The sequence below is a fragment of the Phascolarctos cinereus genome, unplaced genomic scaffold, assembly GCF_003287225.1.
Source record: "Phascolarctos cinereus isolate Bilbo 61053 unplaced genomic scaffold, phaCin_HiC Scaffold_726;HRSCAF=1367, whole genome shotgun sequence".
NCBI classification, from domain to species: domain Eukaryota; kingdom Metazoa; phylum Chordata; class Mammalia; order Diprotodontia; family Phascolarctidae; genus Phascolarctos; species Phascolarctos cinereus.
In genome coordinates this window covers 45,243,078-45,260,766 of record NW_027556098.1, presented here as the reverse complement: position 1 = coordinate 45,260,766, position 17,689 = coordinate 45,243,078, and the positions used below count along the sequence as shown (strand labels likewise).

The window sequence follows — 17,689 nt, the reverse complement described above, 5'->3', positions numbered from 1 at the left end:
TTCTATCTAAAAACATATTTGAAAAAGTACTTACACATTCACTCATTTTAGCAGCTTTAGAGTCTGAATTGTTCTTCCTATTTAGGGAAACATGGAAGGCACATTATTAATTAGATTATAACTTCTTGATTCTGAAGTTTTAAACTAGCGTACTGAAGCACACATCATTTCTTGGTTAATAGAGGTTAATTGTTATGTCCAAGTTATCTCAGTTAAACAGAAAAAAAAATCAGTCTTGATTTTAATTTAATGTCATTTCTTTAGATGGTGGCATACAATGAAACATCAATATGTGTGGCAATTTTATATACAAACACTGAACACCTAAGCCAGTATTATTGATACCCAAGTGCTTTATATTATGAAACAATGGATACTTTAAAAAAAGTATGTGTGTGTATTCATTAATTTAATTTTTCACCATTTCACAAAAATGAAATTTATATAAAAATGCTTGTTTCTGGATCCAGAGGCCAAATTTCATGTCAAAATAGTTGGAATATATGTTCAATATAATATCATTTAAAACTTAGTTAAATACAATATAGTAATTGGGATAAAACACTCTGCACTGAAGATTTAAAAAAACAAAGTTATCAAAATATACACATATTGTAATAGAATATCAATTCCTTGCAGATGGGTATAGTTTTTTTGTTTTGTCTTTATATCCCCAGTCCATGTCAGTATCTTATAAATGATAGATAATTAGTAAATGCTTGTTGAATGATTTAATGTCAAACAACAAGCTGTCTGTTGGCTGTGTCTATAGGTCTCACTGACTGACCACATAAAGTTATGAGGAGGTAGAACTTAGGCAAGATTGCACCAACATTGTAAACATTAAGCATCTAAGTTAGAAACTGTTAGTCTAATTTTTATGCTAACTCCCAAGGGAAGTAACCTTATATAAATAACCACATTTCATACTTTTATACCTAATACTCGGAAAATGATTTGTTAGGAAACAGAAAGCCCCAAACTTAAAAGACTCATACTTACTGAAAGGAGTTTTCTTCTACAAAAGAATAAGTGTACATCATTAATGCAATTGAAAATACAGAATGATACAGATTACTAGGAAACAAAATGTGACTTCTTGTAAAGTCTCCTTTGAAATACAGTGTACCTTCTTATCCTCTTCAACTCCTGGCATTTTATTTTCAAGATGGAATATTAAGAAAATGGATATCCTTGAAGAAACACTTTAACAGTTGGAAAATGAGCTCTTGCTCACTGCAAACAATGAATGATTTCATAAGTATGTCAGCTTTCCAATGAACTTAGTTAGTTATTAATCCTGGTAGGCTTTATGTGAATCACTGTCCCATCTTTCTTATTTCCCTTAGGAATTTCAAGACTGGTGTCCTCTGACTCAGGGCTAAATACTACAAAAGACAAATGTACCATTGAAACACCAATTTTTTGATATGTACTTTCACTGATATCCAGCAGGTGGAGTCAGATCACTTTCATTAGCCTATATTGGTACACTTTTGAATACTTTATAAATCAGTTTAATTATGGTGTGTCTCCTTAATAACATTCACTTGGAATAATATTCCTTTGCACACCTCAGTATGTTATAATCTTGATCAGAGTTCATTTAAATTTAGGTTTATTTTCTGTTTAAAACATTCTTAAAGCCTTAATTCCCAGAAAGCAAAAGTTCATTGTACAATAGCAATTACCCTGCAAACCTCCAAAATATCCATGACACCTCTATTCAGAAAGAAAGAAATTCAGTAGTGTATCTCGCAAATATCAATTCCAAAAGACTTCCTGAAACTCTGCAAAACTAATTTTCCTCATAAACAATCTTAAAGGATGCTATATAATTAGGAGGTAATGGTGGTACCAGTCATGTTGTACCAGGTTTCTAGATGCATTTAGTTTAAATTTCATACCATCTTCCAGAGTAAGTAAGCTCACATAGGTAAGCACATTTTGTATTTTATGCACTCCAATTCCCTGAAAATTATTTGCTACCTAACAGGTATTTGAAGCTCCATGGCTCCAAAGTTAAAGAAAAATTGCCACAGTTTCAGAGTTACTTTAGTACAACAAAGCAACTTTTTAGTGTCTTTTGATGTTGACTAATTTTCTTCTACTATTGTGCCAATTGCTTTTATGTAAACTTTTTTTCCCAATTGCTTTTAAAAATACAATACTAAATACCTCCTAATAAGGTATTTTGACCAGAAATGGATTTTTATGTCCACAAAACAATTCTTATCCTCAAAATAACATTCTCTTAAATATATAACATCAAGTCACCCAAACACAAATCTATATCTTCAAACTTATCTCTAGCTAATGTTTCTCTCATCATTATTTGCCTAGTTGCTCCATGGTATACCCATGTTGCCCCAATGACATCTTCTATTAAAGAAGATAAATAGGCAGTACACAGATGCTATAATGATTTTGTAGAAGAAACAGCATCTCATTTAGATGTGTAATTATAGGAAACTTTTACTTACTTGCAAAGTAACCTTTCTTCTGAGCATAGCAAGCTCCAAGGCCACAAAATAAAATCAATAAGGCCACAGTTATTACAGCTCCTAAGATACCAGTTATATTTAGGTCATCTAGAATGAAAAATAAAATACAGAGAAATTCAAAATAAAATAGATGATATATACCAAGTCATGAATGTGAAACTATTTCTGCTCAAATTTTTCATTTCTATAGATTGGCTCCAAAATTATTTGAGAAATGTTATAGAAAAAATGGTTTAATGGGTTTTAACCAATAAAAATTGTGATGAGGATTAAAATCTAGGATATTTTCCATTTGACTTGGCTGTAATACCTATTAGCTTAAGATAATTCACCTGCATTTCAATTGGAAAAATTTCTTAAATCCCCACTTTCTAAAATCATGATGTTTTCTTTTTCTTTTTTGGCGAGGCAGTTGGGGTTAAGTGACTTGCCTAGGGTCACACAGCTAGTAAGTGTCAAGTGTCTGGTCTGAGACCAGATTTGAACTTGGGTCCTCCTGACTCTAGAGCCAGTGCTCTATCTACTGCGCCACCTAGCTGTCCCCATGACATGTTTTCTAATATTTGTAGTGAAAACTTATGTCAATATTAAATAAATGATTTGGAGGAAATACTTATAGAATTTCCTACTGCTTTTTACATACATTTGAAATGTATTTGTTGATATAAATTGTTCAATGGAATATAGAAATATTAAATAGGCCATATTTAGTTTTAAATATATTACCTACCCCTTCTTAATAATCTTATCTATCTGTAAGGTAGGAATAGGGACAAGACCTTTGATTTAATTGGTATAGGGAATTTTCAGGTGAGGAAATTCTATCAATATCACTTTCTCTGGACCTTGTAGTCTTAGAGCCTAAGGAACTGAGAAATTGATTTGCTTAGGGGTTACATAGCCAGTATGTATCAGAGATGAGACTGGAATCCAGGTCTTCCTGGCTTTGAAACTGTCTCTATATTTTGCCATATTGCCTTCCACTAGGTGGCTGTTTGAAAAACAAAATAAAGCAAGAAAAAAACAACAACTGCAGAATGAGGACTCAAGCCAGGGACTGGGCTTTTTTCCCCTCTTTCTCAGTATCCCTAGATCTTAGCACAATATTTCTAAATGTTTCTAAAACATAGAAAAAGTTAATAAATACTTAGTGACTGATTGATTAATCTTATCTCCCAAAAGTTTCAGTAATTTAGCCAAATTCAATTCAAATCTGAAGAGAGAACTAAAAATCTCAGGTTTCCTGTTCCCATTCCTATTTTTTTCACTGCAGTGTCCACTCGCTCCAGTAAACATTTGAAAATATTAACAGCTTATATTTTATGATAGGGGTAAGGGGAGAGGGAGCTAGATGATGCAATGGGTAGAATACTGGGCCTGGAGTAAGAAAGACCAGAGTTCAAATCTGACCTCAAACACTTACTAGCTGTGTGACCCTGGGCAAGTCCTTTAACCTCTGCCTGAATAGAACCGGAGAGGGAAATGACAAACCACTCCAGCATCTTTGCCAAAAAAAAAAACAAACCCTGGACAGTTGATCCATTGGGTCATGAATAGTTGGATATGACTGAACAACAACATTTTTCACTCAAATACAATATGATCTTTCTACAAATGAAGAAATTGAAGTTCATTGAGGTTAATTGACTTGCCCAGGGTCACCCCACTAATAAGTGTCAGAAGCAGAAACTGGAATGAGTATTTTTCTTCACAGTCAGCCCTCTTCCCACTATATCACAATCCTGTCTGTCTCTCTGCTTCAGAGCTATTACAAGTACGTCATGATCATTGCTCGTATTTATATAGTGCTTTGCATTTTACAAAATACTCTACGCTCATTATCTTATTTGATGTACATAAGAGAATATACTCTGAGACAACGAATAAAGACATTATATTCAAGTTATGCTGCTGATTGTAATGGAAACAGCAGTGGACTGTAGGTTAAGAGACTTCTAGTCCTGCCTGTCATTAGATCCCTGTATGATGTTGGGCAAATTACATCATCTGTCTCACCATCAGTTCCTCCCTGAGTTGATCAATGGAGCCAGATTAACTTGATAAGGTGCAAACATCCCCATTAATAACATCACTTTGAACCTTTATTTGGGACTTCCTATGGAAGGTGTGGATAGGCCCACTTATAAATCACTGATAAGTTTGATAATATCTCTTGGCTCCTAGTAATTGCAGACCCATTTACACCTCATTGAGGACTAATGATTAAGGCTCAGAATATTGTGTATACATCTATAATCTTCCTTCTCCTAGATACTATTCCTTTATTTTCAGTTTAAACTGGTAATATGATTCCTTCTAATAAGATATACATGGATGAGATTATAGAAAAACTTTGTAATCATGACAAATTTTTACAAATGAACCAAATTCCAGAAATGTCTTCAGTTCATGATAATGCCTTCAATGTGTGCAAGTAGTAAGTACTTCTATCTTTCAGGGTCAACAATTACCTCTGAGACATTATGTGATTCAAATTTTTAACCAATACTCTGCAATAATGCTGCTTATTGATGAAATACATTAGACTAAATCAATATCCTTAGTATTTTTCTCATGTTTTTTTAATGTCTCTCCAAACACAATAAGATCATTTCAGTAGGTCTGCAACTGTAAATAGACCATATTACTTACCACTTTCTCCATGAATGATTAAAAATAAGAAAAAGAAGAATGAAATGAGCAGAACCAAGAGAATATTATATACAGTAACAGCATTATTGTTTTAAGAACAACTTTGAGCAATGAAGTCATTTTGACTATTATAAATATCCAAATTAACCACAAAGGACCTATGAAGGAAGACACTATCTGCATCCAGAGAAAGAACTGATAAATAGAATTGTGCATAGAATGATTTTACATATATGTGTATATACACACACACACATATATATAGTTGTGTCTAATGGTACCTATTGCTAGGGTGGGGGGAACGGAAGAAAAAAGGGGGAAAAAGAAAGTTACATAATAACTTGATTACATATTTGAAAGGAATAGCAAGTTGCACATGAAAGATTTGCAGTTTCATATGCAATCGTCTTTTTTTTTCTATTCTACTATGTTATGAAAATGCTTGTTTTATTTCTTAAGTTCAAAATAAAATTTAAAAAAGAAAAAGAAATTAAAAATAAAACCCCCTTGAAACATATGCTCAAATTCATAGTGTCTTACTAGACAAATAAAGGTTATCTTATCTTCCTCTGCCATGTGTCTCTGACAGAATTCTTTGTGATGGCCTGATACAGAGAAGTAATGACAGCTCAAGAATTAATCCAGGGCATCCTAAACATATGGTAAAGATTTGGTATTATCCCTTCATAGGACTCTTGGGGGAAAAGAGGTTTTAGTTGGGTGGGCCAGGGAATACTGAGTAAGTGGTGGTACTGGAAGAGCCTTGGAATCAACTTAGATCCCAGGACAGCTTGCATGCAAGAGTCTTATGACCTCTTAGTCCAAAGAACCTAAAGCTTTGAAGCCATATGTGGCCTTCTAGGTCCTTGGGTGGGGCCTTTTGACTGAGTCTAAGTTTTACAGAACAAATCCTTTTACTCAGGGGCTTTGTTCTGTGAAGTTTGGATTCAGTCAAAGGGCCTCACTTGTGGACTAGAAGGCAACATGTAGCCTTGAGGCTGCAGGTTCCCCTGTCTTAGTCATATTACCACAGATAATCTTGATACAAGATGATGAATTGTTGACTATGCTGGAAGCATCATCTGTGTTCTAGCCTTAATGTTTTGGTGCTGCTCTGGCTCATTATATCAGGAGGCTCACTGTAAATTGCAAAAATTTGGCATTACCTACCCCATGACCAGACTGCAGAGATCTGAGACTCAGGGAGAGGAGGGCAGGAAAAACCTAGGATTTCTGGCTTTTGTTCTTTTCATTTTTGTTCTTTTCTTCCTTTTATTTTCTTCATGATAACTTATTTAAGGAACCTGCTACATATGTATTTTTTTCTTTTCCTCCTTAGTATTGCCAATCCAAGGGGGTTGTCCAGCAAAATCTCCAAAACATCTACATGGTGGAAGGTCCTTTAAAAGCTCTTTAAGACCTTGACACCATAAAGTGGTATGAAATAGAATCAATATCTATCAGGGTTTTCCTCTCCTTGAGGAAACATGGATTAGGGTAGTTTCTCCCAAAAGGTGACAAAGTGATCTCCAGGACTGGATTGGGCACTATACCAACCCTCATGCAGCTTCCTGGTTGCCTCTGGCTATGTTAACAGGGATTCCTGGTCATTTAAGGGCATAACAAGGCTCACCCACCAGTCCAGGTTCTTCCACTTGGTAGGCACCCTGAGGCTGTTTGAAGAGCCGTATAACTTTGCTGTCAACGGGTTCCTTAAGGAAGGGAAAGCAGAAGGCTGTGTTGCCTACCTGAGCATTTATTTTCTCTCTTTTCCTTATCCTCCCAAAAGAAAAAAAAATCTTCAAATCAAATATGCATAGTTAAACAAATTCCCACATTAGCCATGTCCAAAAATATGTGTTTTATTTTGTACTGTGAGTCTATCACCTTTCTATCAGGACATGGGTAGCACTCTTCATTAACTTAAGAGAAAGAATGAAAAAAGTGGGAAAGAAGGTGGCATATCAGTATCAGATCTAAAAATATATGACAAAGCAATAATCATCAAAATGATTTGGTACTGGTTAAAAAATAAAAAGGTCGATCAGTGGAATAGATTAGGTACACAACATTCAATAGTAGCCTAGTGTTCAATAAACCCAAAGGCTCCAGCTGTTGGCAAAGAATTCATTATCTAATATAAACTACTGGGAAAACTGGAAAGCAGTCTGGTGGAAATGAGGTTTAAACCAAAACTTCATACAATATAACAAGTAGCAAGTCAAGTCAAGAAGCATTTATTAAACACTTATTAAATGCCAGGCACAGTGGTAAGCACTGGGGATCCAAACAAAGGCAAAAAGTAATCCCTGTTCTCAAGGAGCTCACAGACTATTGGGGGAGACAAGGCAAACAAATATGTACAAAAAGGATACATACAAGATAAAATGGAGATAAACTTTCCATAGAGGGAAGACACTGAGATTAAGGGGGACTGGGAAAGAGTTCTTGCAGAAGATGGGACTTTACAAAGCCACAAAAGCTAGGAGGCAATGAGGAGGAGGGAGGAAGTTTCAGTCATGAGAGACAGCCAATGAAAATGTATAAAGTCAGGAGATGGAAAGTTATCTGGGAATAACAGCAAGGAGGTCAATGTCAATAGATCAGAGAACATACAGAGGGGAGACTGGTTAGGGCGGAAGGGGCTAGTTAACGAGGGACTTTAAAAGCTAAACAGAGGATTCTATATTTGATCCTGATTAACAGAATATAGAGATGACATGGTCAGACTTTAAAGAAGATCAGTTTGACAGATAAATGGAGGATGACTGGAGTGGGGAGAGGCAGGGTGAACAACCAGCAGGTTATTGCAATAATCTAAGCATGAAGTGATGAAGGCTTGCTCAGGGTGTTGACAGTGTCAGAGGAGATGAGGGGATGTATAGGAGAGATGACACAGAGATAGAAGAAACAATAGGCAAACAAATTGAAAATGGGGAGATGTGTAAAAGCAAGTGATAGGTTGAGGATGACACCTAGATTTTGAGCCTAAATGATTGGGAGGATGGTGGTAGCCTTGACAGCAATGGAAAAGTTAGAAAGGGAGGAGGGTTGGGAAGAAAGACTATGAGCTCAATTTTAGACAAATTAAATTTAAGATATCTACAGGACATCCATTCTAAATGTCCAATAAACAAGTGAAGATATGAGACTGAAGGTCAGGAGAGATGTTAGGGCTGGATAAATAGATCTGAGAATCATCTGCATAGAGATGCCAATTTAATCCACTGGAGATGTAGTAACACCAAGAAAAATAATACAGAAGGAGAAGGGAAAGAGGACCAAGAAGAGATACTTTTTGAGAGATCCACAGTTACTGTACATCAACTGGATAAAGATCCGGCTGGGAAGGAGCAGTTAGATGGGAAGGAGAAACAGAGTAGAAGAGTGTCACAAAAACCTATAAATACTAGATTATACTAGTTATAAATACTAGAGATAAATACAAGAAAGTATCCAGGAGAAGAAGGTGATCACCTATATTAAAAACTACATATAGGTTAAGAATAATGAGGATTGAGAAAAGACTATTAGAGTTGGTGCTTAAAGATTATTGGTAACTTTGGAGAGAGCATTTTCAGTTGAACAATAAGGTCAGAAGTGAAACTACAGAGATTTAAGAATAGAGTGAGAGAAAAGATAAGTAAAGATATTGATTGGAGATGACCTTCTCAAGGAGTTTAGTCATGAAAAGGGCGCAGGATATAGAATGATAGCTAGCACAAGAGAAGGGTTGAAAGGAAGTCTTTTTTTTTTTATGGATGAGAGAGGCATGGACAGCCAGTAAACAAAAAGAGATTGAAGATTAGTGAGAGAGTAGAGATATATAGGGGGCAATCTGTCAGAGAAGATAGGATAGAATGGAATCACTTGTGCATTAGAAGAGTTAGTCTTGACAAGAAGAGCCATGTCTTCATGTGAGACAAAGATAAAGGAAATAGTAGTGGAAGACACCTAAGCGATGTATGAGAAGAGGAAGCTCTTGTTGAATGATCTCAGTTTATTCAGTGAAATATGAGGCAAGATTCTCAGCTTAAAGAGTAGGGGGAGGGTACCATAGGAAGTCTGAGGAGGAATGAAAAAGTTTGAAGGAGCTGTTGTGTTGAGTGGGATAGTAAAAGTAAATAAATTAGGGAAATGTAAAAGGACTGCTTTGCTGCAATCAGTGTCCAGTTGGGATTATGAAACATAAATTTAAGGTTGATTCAGTTACTATGGTTTCCTGAATTTCTCCTGCTTTATTCAGGAATATGTGAGGAGTAAATTTCACCTTAAAGAACTATTATGGAAACAGTAAAGCCCAAACACAGAGAAGAGAATGGCTCAAAAACATCTACAAACAAAGCTTTAAAAAAATGCAGCTGGGACACAAATCCAAAAAGAATTCCTACAAGAGTTAAAGCAAGAATTTCAAAAAGGTTAACACTGATTTTAAAGAACAAATGAAAGGTAGAGGAAAAACTGGGAAAAGAAACAAGAACTAAAGAAGAAAAACATTGAAAAGGAATTAATAATTTGGGGAAAAATGTAAAAAAAAAACCCCTTTCCTAACAAGGTAACTTCTTAAAAATTAGAATTGGCCACATGAAAGCTAATGACTCTGTGACATTAAGAAATAATAAAAACAAAGTCAAATATGAAATATTTCAAAGGAAAAACAACTGACCTGGAAAACAGATCAAAGAGAGATGATTTAAGAATAACTGGACTGCTAAAAGCCAACAACAACAAAAAGATCTGAGACACTATATTTCAAGAAATTATAAAAGAAAACTGTTCAGATATATCTTAGAACTGAAGAGCAAAGTACAAGCTGAAAGAATCCATCAATCACAACTCCAAAGTATAAATTCTCAGGAATATTATAGGGAAAATTCAGAAGTTCTAGTCAAGGAAGAAATACTTCAAGCAGCCCAAAAGGAAGAATTCAAGGACAGAGGAGCCATAGTCAGATCATCCAAGATTTAGCAGCCACCACTTTAAAGAGCTATTTTGAAGGGCAACTAGGTGGCACAGTGGATAGAGTGCTGGACCTGGAATGAGGAAGACTTTTCCTGAGTTCAAATCTGGCCTCAGACACTTACTAGCTATGTGACCCTGGGCAAGTCACTTAATCCTGTTAGTCTCAGTTTCCTTATCTGTAAAATGAACTGGAGAAGGAAATGGCAAACTAGTATCTTTGGCAAGAAAACCCCAAATGAGGTCACGAAGTATTGGACATGACTGAAAATGACTGAACAACAACAATAAAAATTTTAAAGAACCAGAGAGCTTGGAATGTGTTATTCTAGAAGGCAAAGAAGCTAGGCAAAGAACAATCTACTTAGCAAAACTGAATGCAATCCTAATGGGGGAGAAGTGAAGAAGGGAATGGACCTTTAATGAAATAGAATACATTCAAGCATTCCTGACAAGAAGAACAGAGTTGAATAGAAAATTTGACATACAAAAATGAAAGTCAAGAGAAGAATAAGAAAGGTAAATAAGAGAAAGCAATCACCAAGGACTAAATAAGATTAAGCTGTTTACATTCTTATATGAGGAGATGCTTTTTTTTGTTGTTACTAATTTTGTCAATTATGTTTATTGTTTTCCCAATATTGAACCACTACTGCAGTCTTGTATAAATCCATTCTTATCATAGTGTATGATCTTTGAAATATATCACTATAGTTCCTTGCTAATATTTTATTTAAAATTTTCACATCAAAATTCATTAGGGAAATTGGTCTATAGTTTTCTTTCTCTGTTTGGACTTTCTCTGGTTTAGATATCAAGAGGTTATTTGTGTCATGAAAAGAATTGGGTAGGACTCCTTTACCTTCCCCCCCCCCCAATAGTTTAGTATTAGTATTAGAATTAACTATTCCTTGAATCATTGGTATAATTTATTTATATGGCCATTTGATACTGGGCTTTTTTTTTTCCTTTGGGAGTTCATTTATAGCTTGTTCAATTTTTTTTGCTTGTTCTGTTAATCTGGAGAATTTATATTTTTTGTAAATATTCATTCATTTCATTTAGCTTATCAGTTTTAATGGCATATTGTTTCACAAAACAGCTTGGGATTGTGGTGCCCGTGACAGCAATAGGGAAGTTCAGAAGAGGGGTAGGTTTGGGGGGAAAGAATGAATTCAGTTTTGGGCATATAGAGTTTGAAATTCTTATGGGATATCTAATTCAAAATATCCAACAGGCAATTGATGATATGGAACTGGAGTTCAGGAAAGAGACTAAGGCTAGATACATGTATAAGAGCAGGAGTGGCCTGGAACTGATTGTTATTGTTCAGTATGAGTATTTACACTTCAGAAATTAGCAATATAGTACAATTCAGGGCTTGATTTATTGTTTTGTGGATTTTTCCAGACTTAAGAAAGTGATGGAGAAAATGTTAATACAGCAGATTACATTTAAAAATGTGTAGTGAGTACATTTTTTTTCAGAGAGACATTTTTAAACATCTACCAACACACCCCGATTTAGGAGTCATCTGCATAGAGAGATAAGGTCACCAAGCAAGAGAATAAACAGAACCCCTGGGACTTGATCAGGTCACTTAATGAGTATAAATAGAAAAGGTGATAAGCTGAGAGGATGGGGGGGCAGAGCATTGTGGGAAGCTTGAAGGGAAGAAAAGGTTTAAAACAGCCACTCAGAGGAATCTGATAATCAATTAAGAAAGAGTAAAAGGATTGTCTTTGTAGTGGAAATATGCATTACTGTATGATCCCTTGACAATTCTTAAATTTCATTTTGTAACCTCAATCCATCTTGTAATTCTGATTTGTGATACAATTTTAATTTGCTGTGGAAACTTTCTACTTGGCTTGTTGAACCACTCCCCCAACCCCTTCCATCTTAGTTTTCCCTGAATATATGTATCAATAAGAGATGATCTCCTACCCCTTTGTTTGGCCATAACTACCCAAGGTGGCCAAGGTCAGAATATTGAGACAGCCTTTGTTTACAATGCATGTGGGAGAAGGGCCCTTAGCTGAGATACCCAAGGTTAGAAGACTGGGTAGGCTTTCATCTATCATATATTGGGACTTAGGGCCCCTCCCCTCACCATGCAGGAGGACATCCTTGAAAATCACTATGTAAATCCCACTCAAGTCCCTAGTCAATGGACCAATCACTGCCAGTCCCTTGACTGTATGGATGTCTAGGCCAGAAATCAGATCTTCTAAGACACAGGCATTAATTAACCATCCCATTCCACCCTACTCCCTACCCCCTACCCCCATAGGTTTTGCTGTTCACGTCACTGGCCTCTGGACTTGGTTCACATCAGCCACCAGCCTCTGCTAGTGGTATGTCCATTTACCACTAATAAAGCCTCCCATAGTGACTCCTTGATCATTCTTTCCTGTCAAAATCTATCTGAACCTTTTTTATGAGTAAGAGGCCTTAACCACTAATGTTCCCTTTTAGCTCATGTGCCACTGACCATTGCTAAGATTGCATATCGGGGCAGCCACAAGTTTGTGGACCAGGTGGAATAAGCAGCCTTACTGCCACTCGAGGTCTTCTCTGAAGTAATCAAAGGTCTGGTCATTGAACCTTTTGCTTCCGTAGTAGAGAAGTCCTTTCTCTTTAGGTCTGTGAGTCACAGACCAGGACTGGGTCAGTTTCAGCTGTGACCTTCAGCAGTTGTACCTCTGTGGGTAAGATCATGTGACTTTACCAAAAAGAGTAACAGCTGAGAATTCAAACACCTGGTGACAGGGAACTCCTCTCTTCCCTCTAGATCTATAAGCTGCTGTCCAGGGCTGGGATTAGAATGTTTGGCAGCCACACTTTTGTAGGCAAGTCCCCCAACCTTCACAAAAGAGAGCAAGGGCTGAGAGCCTTGGTGAAAACAAATCCCCTCCCATAGTGTCCCCTTTGGATCCATGAGGCACTGACCAGAACTCGGACCAGAACTCCTGGGTTCAATGCCTACGCCCTAGTGGAAGGGAACTCCTTCCCTGTCATGGTCAAAATAAGGCCCTTACCCACTCTCAATACAGTCTTGTATCTGTGACAATCCAATTGAGATCAGATAATACAGGCCACTGCTTCCTGTCAGAGACTGCTGTACTCCTGCATCAATGTTACCACCCACTCTGAGCACAGAATATCAAGTCATGGATAAAAATGAGATGGTTCAGAAGGCCAAACTGGCTGAGAAGTATATGAAACACAATGACAAAGCAGCCTTTATGAAGTCTGTAACTGAGCATCTTCTCTTTATTGCTTAAAAAAATGTCATAGGAGCCCAGAGGTCATTTTGAAGGGTCATTTCAATATTGAGCAAAAGATAGAAGGTATTGAGAAAAGACAGCAAATGATCCAAGAATACAGACAGAAAATTGAGACCAAACTAAGATATCTGCAATAATGTACTCTTTGTTGGAAAAGTTTGTGATTCCTTATGCTTCACAAACAAAAAGCAAAGTTTTCTATTTGAAAATGCAAGAAGATTACTACTATTATTTGGCTGAGGTTGCTGCTGGTGATAACAAGAAAGGAAATGAGGATCAATCACAACAAGCATATCAAGACGCATTTGAAATCAGCAAAAAGGAGTTACAACCAACACATCCATAAGATTGGGTCTGGCCCTGTACTTTTCTGTGTTTTCTACTTTGAGATCCTTAATTCTCCAGAGAAAGCTTGATCCCTTACAAAGACATCTTTTGATGAAGCTATTGCTGAATTGATCAATTGAGTGAAGAAGCATGCAAAGACAAAAGAGTAATAATGCAATTACAGAGAGACAACTTGATATTGTGGTCATTAGACACCCAAGGAAATGCAGATGAAGCAGAAGAAGGAGAGGAGACTATGCAAGCCTTCCAAGTTCTTTCTGCCTCATTCTAAAATTTACACAGAATACCATTTGTTACCCATACTGTCACGCAAAGTGTTTATTTGTGACTTATGAGAGATTTATGTTACTTCTATTTGGATTCCTACATTTCCCATTTTTTTAATGTTTAATATTAGGGGAGTAGATTATGTTTATGTTTAATATTCAGCGAGAAATATTTGGGGAGTTATCTGTTCTCATCAGAGGTGGTCAATATTGGAATATGAAATTTACATACACATTTTACATGCTTGGCATAGTACTTTTAGACATTGTGATTTCATAAGGCCAACGTTAAACCAGCTTCCACATCTGAGCAAAGAAAACTGCCTACATAATTGGCTTATCATGGTGGTGGTGGTAGTTGTGGTAGATCAAAGGGATAATTAATTAGTTTCAGCCACAGGTATAGTTGTTGTGGATATTTTGGGGTTGGCACATTCATGGCTGTGGTGGAAATAAGTGCCCTATAGATATTACATTTCATACTATGTGTATCTGTGAAATACACAATCTCAATGTGCACACTCTTATGACTGCAGTTGCAAAAATGTTCCTTAAGACAAAGTTTTAAGGAACACTTTTACAACTACAATCATAACTAATTTACTCTGGAGAAAGGCAAAAATAGTTCATGTTCCATTATTTGTAAAGTTACCTGCTATTTACCTTCATTATTTTTTGCTTTATTCATTATATTTGTATTTAAAGACCTAATAATAACAGAACAAATGTACAAGTAAAGATGCAGTAAAAATAAATGATTTCATATTTCTAAAGTCACTGTATATTAAGCACAGCAATAAAACAAAAAACTCATGTATTTAGGTTATTTGTTTTTGTGATTTTTTTTTTATATTTGCCTCACATACATGTGTTGTAAAAAATAATTAACAGGGAAATAGCAGGAAATAACAGTAAAACAGGAAACAGGAATGATAGCTAGCTTTGTATAATATCTGATGACATTTTCATGAACAATCTAAGTGTAATTATTAAAAACATGTATCTTAAGTTGATGTAAATGGAATAAAAGTTCTATAAATGGATTTAAAAACAAACAAACAAAAAGAGATCAGATAACACAAATCTGTAACAGATTTAGTCATCTCTGTTTTTAAGACTTCCTCCATCTCATAAACCATAGAAGTGCAATATCAGCTTCTCTCAGAGACTATTGATACTGTTATTTTAGCTTTTAGATGGAATAGAATTTTGGATAGAAGTAGTTTTACTATCACTTGGAATGAGTTAACTGTCATGGCTCTGAGAGATAAAATGGGACACAAAATATATGCCCTCAGGTTTGCCAGCTGTCATGTGAGAACAGCTTCTATAGGTGGGTAGGTGAATAGATGGGGTGGGAAGAAGATTCTTTCTTTCCCATCCATGTCATGGGGAGTCCCAAAGAGAGAATTCTACTCTACACATTCCAGACAGAGGAAGAAAAGTTCAAGAGTTGAAGTTCTTTCTCCTTTGAATGTCTACTGGGTTCTTCCTGCCTCAATCATGACTCCTTTTTGATACAGGTAATCATAATTGTCCTTGCAGGTACAAGACACCTGCTAAAGGATTTGTGCTTTGGAAGGATAAAATAATACTCTTATTGGTCAGTGGAAGTGATCAATATGTACTCCAAGGACTATCCGGATCTTATTATCTAGATCTTCTTGGGGAGCTCATTATACATACACTGATGTATAATCCTGAATGAACCTTCCAAATGCAATCCCTGTGTCAAAGACTCATGGCATGAAAGGCCTGGGTACAATTGGATGGATATTGCTTTGTTTTGTTTTGTTTTATTATTTCAGGTTACTATCTCAAGAAATTTGGAAAAAAATATGCATGGCACTTTGCTATTACACTGAGACTGATCACATGATTCACTATATTACCGAAAAAAAATTAAGATAAGGAAGAAAACAAAGTAGAAATCCTTGCAGAAACAACCATGAAGTGCTAAATAAATTCCCTGGTCATTCACAATACCAAATATTGGACTCCAGTTACAACAACTCTTATCTTGCTATGCTGCTTCTTCTGAGTTTCATCTTTTTGTACTCTCTTTAATGTATAAGATGAGGGCAAAGACCCTCCTGAGGCAGCATGGTACAGTGGAAAGAGTCCTGGATTTGGAGGACCTGGGTTTGAATCCTACCACAGTCACTTACCACCTGTTTAGCCTTGGGAAAATTTCTCTGGCTCTCAGTTTCATCATATATAAAATGAAGGTTTGGACTAGATAACTAGTATATCACTCCAGTTTCTTCTTGTTTATCAGCCCTAACAATCACCATAATTACTTTAGGGTACACACACTTTGTTTTCCCATTTATTCAAACTGGACAGGACTGGAAGAAAGGGGAAAAAAATCTGGCCCTTGCTAAATTTGCTTGAAATACTTTAAAAAAACCCAACCCTGCATCTTACAAATTATAGGAGCTTATGTGAACAATTAAAGAGAAAAAGGTCAAACTTTAGGACAACCTTCAGAGTCCTATGATAAAGAAAAATAAGTAATATGTGTTATTACTATTTTCTATGCTAATTTTTTTTGATGAATGAAAGAGCATAACTTAAATCTCCGCAACTCTAAAGTCATTTCTTCCTAAATATCAATTCTACTACCTGATTATTCCATCTGTGCCAAATCCTTCAGCAATCCAACCCACACCAACATAGACACTTATTCATTTGCCCCTTAAATTAGTTGTTTTTTTGCTTACCAACTTGCATTTGTTTCCCAGGACACTTGTGATATCCAACTGAATTGCGAGCTTCACAAAAATACTCCCCAGTGTCAAGTTTTGAAACACTGTTAAATTGCTATTTTTGGAGAAAAAAAAAGTCATTTTCATTAAGTAGTGAACTTATTAAGTAGATCATACTGTACAACAACTTTTTTGAGTTGTCTGATCTGTTACACAGAGTAGATTTTTCTATATCAAATGATATAGTATTTTGTCTTGTTATTTTCAGTTTATAACTCATTCAGAATTTCATAGAGTGAGTAAGTAAAAATCCTTTAACTTGACAGAGCAAGCTAATAAGGTATCAGCTGTAGCAGCTCTGCAAATTTTCTGCTAGTGATGCTGGAGAAATGATCAATGCAAGTTTTAGAAAGTTTGAGTACAAACTGTATGCACAATTTCAGATTTCTCTAGTATCCAAGGATCCTTGGTTATTAATTAGATTCGCCATAATCTGACACTGAGTTCATGTACTTTCCAAAGGAAAAAAAATTAAGTCATTGTAATAGTGGAGTTAATGAAACTATGCCAAATTTTCTTCCAGGAGGTTCTTTAAGCACTTGGCAAATCTAATTCAGTGCTTTATTATATATTCTAATCATAATGAAACAACCCTGAAAAGAGAGAAGACTAAAAAGGGCAATTGAGAAATAAACAGAGATAGATTTTTGAATAAAAATTTTAATATGGTTTTCCCAGAAGCCTTAACTCCTTGGGAAATTTTGTTGACCACAACTGAGGAAGAGAGAAAGGAAACACAGATTGACATCTTGCTGTTTAATCTCAGTGGGGTCCACACAAGAGTAAAGCAGTACTTTTACTCCTCCCTAATTGATTCTCTTTCTCATTTCCTACACAGACTGGGCCACTGGTTCTCTCCTCATGTCTCCCACGATGCCCTCCCAAACATCTCTGACATGTGT

General features: G+C 35.9%; 1 protein-coding gene across 6 annotated transcripts in view; it reads right to left on the bottom strand.

Annotated features, from left to right (window-relative positions):
• Positions 1-17,689, bottom strand: part of JAM2 (junctional adhesion molecule 2) — a 112,725-nt gene that overhangs the window by 30,751 nt on the left and 64,285 nt on the right. For 3 of the 6 annotated variants that reach the window (XM_078146514.1, XM_078146515.1, XM_020996030.2), the window contains exons 6-9: positions 16,743-16,842; positions 2,484-2,591; positions 1,003-1,018; positions 35-77 (exon numbers count right to left, since the gene is read on the bottom strand). In XM_078146514.1, coding sequence (XP_078002640.1) covers positions 35-77; positions 1,003-1,018; positions 2,484-2,591; positions 16,743-16,842 — 267 coding nt within the window. The remainder of the gene's footprint in view (positions 1-34; positions 78-1,002; positions 1,019-2,483; positions 2,592-16,742; positions 16,843-17,689) is intronic. The other 3 variants (XM_078146516.1, XM_020996031.2, XM_020996032.2) reach the window with 1 other exon arrangement.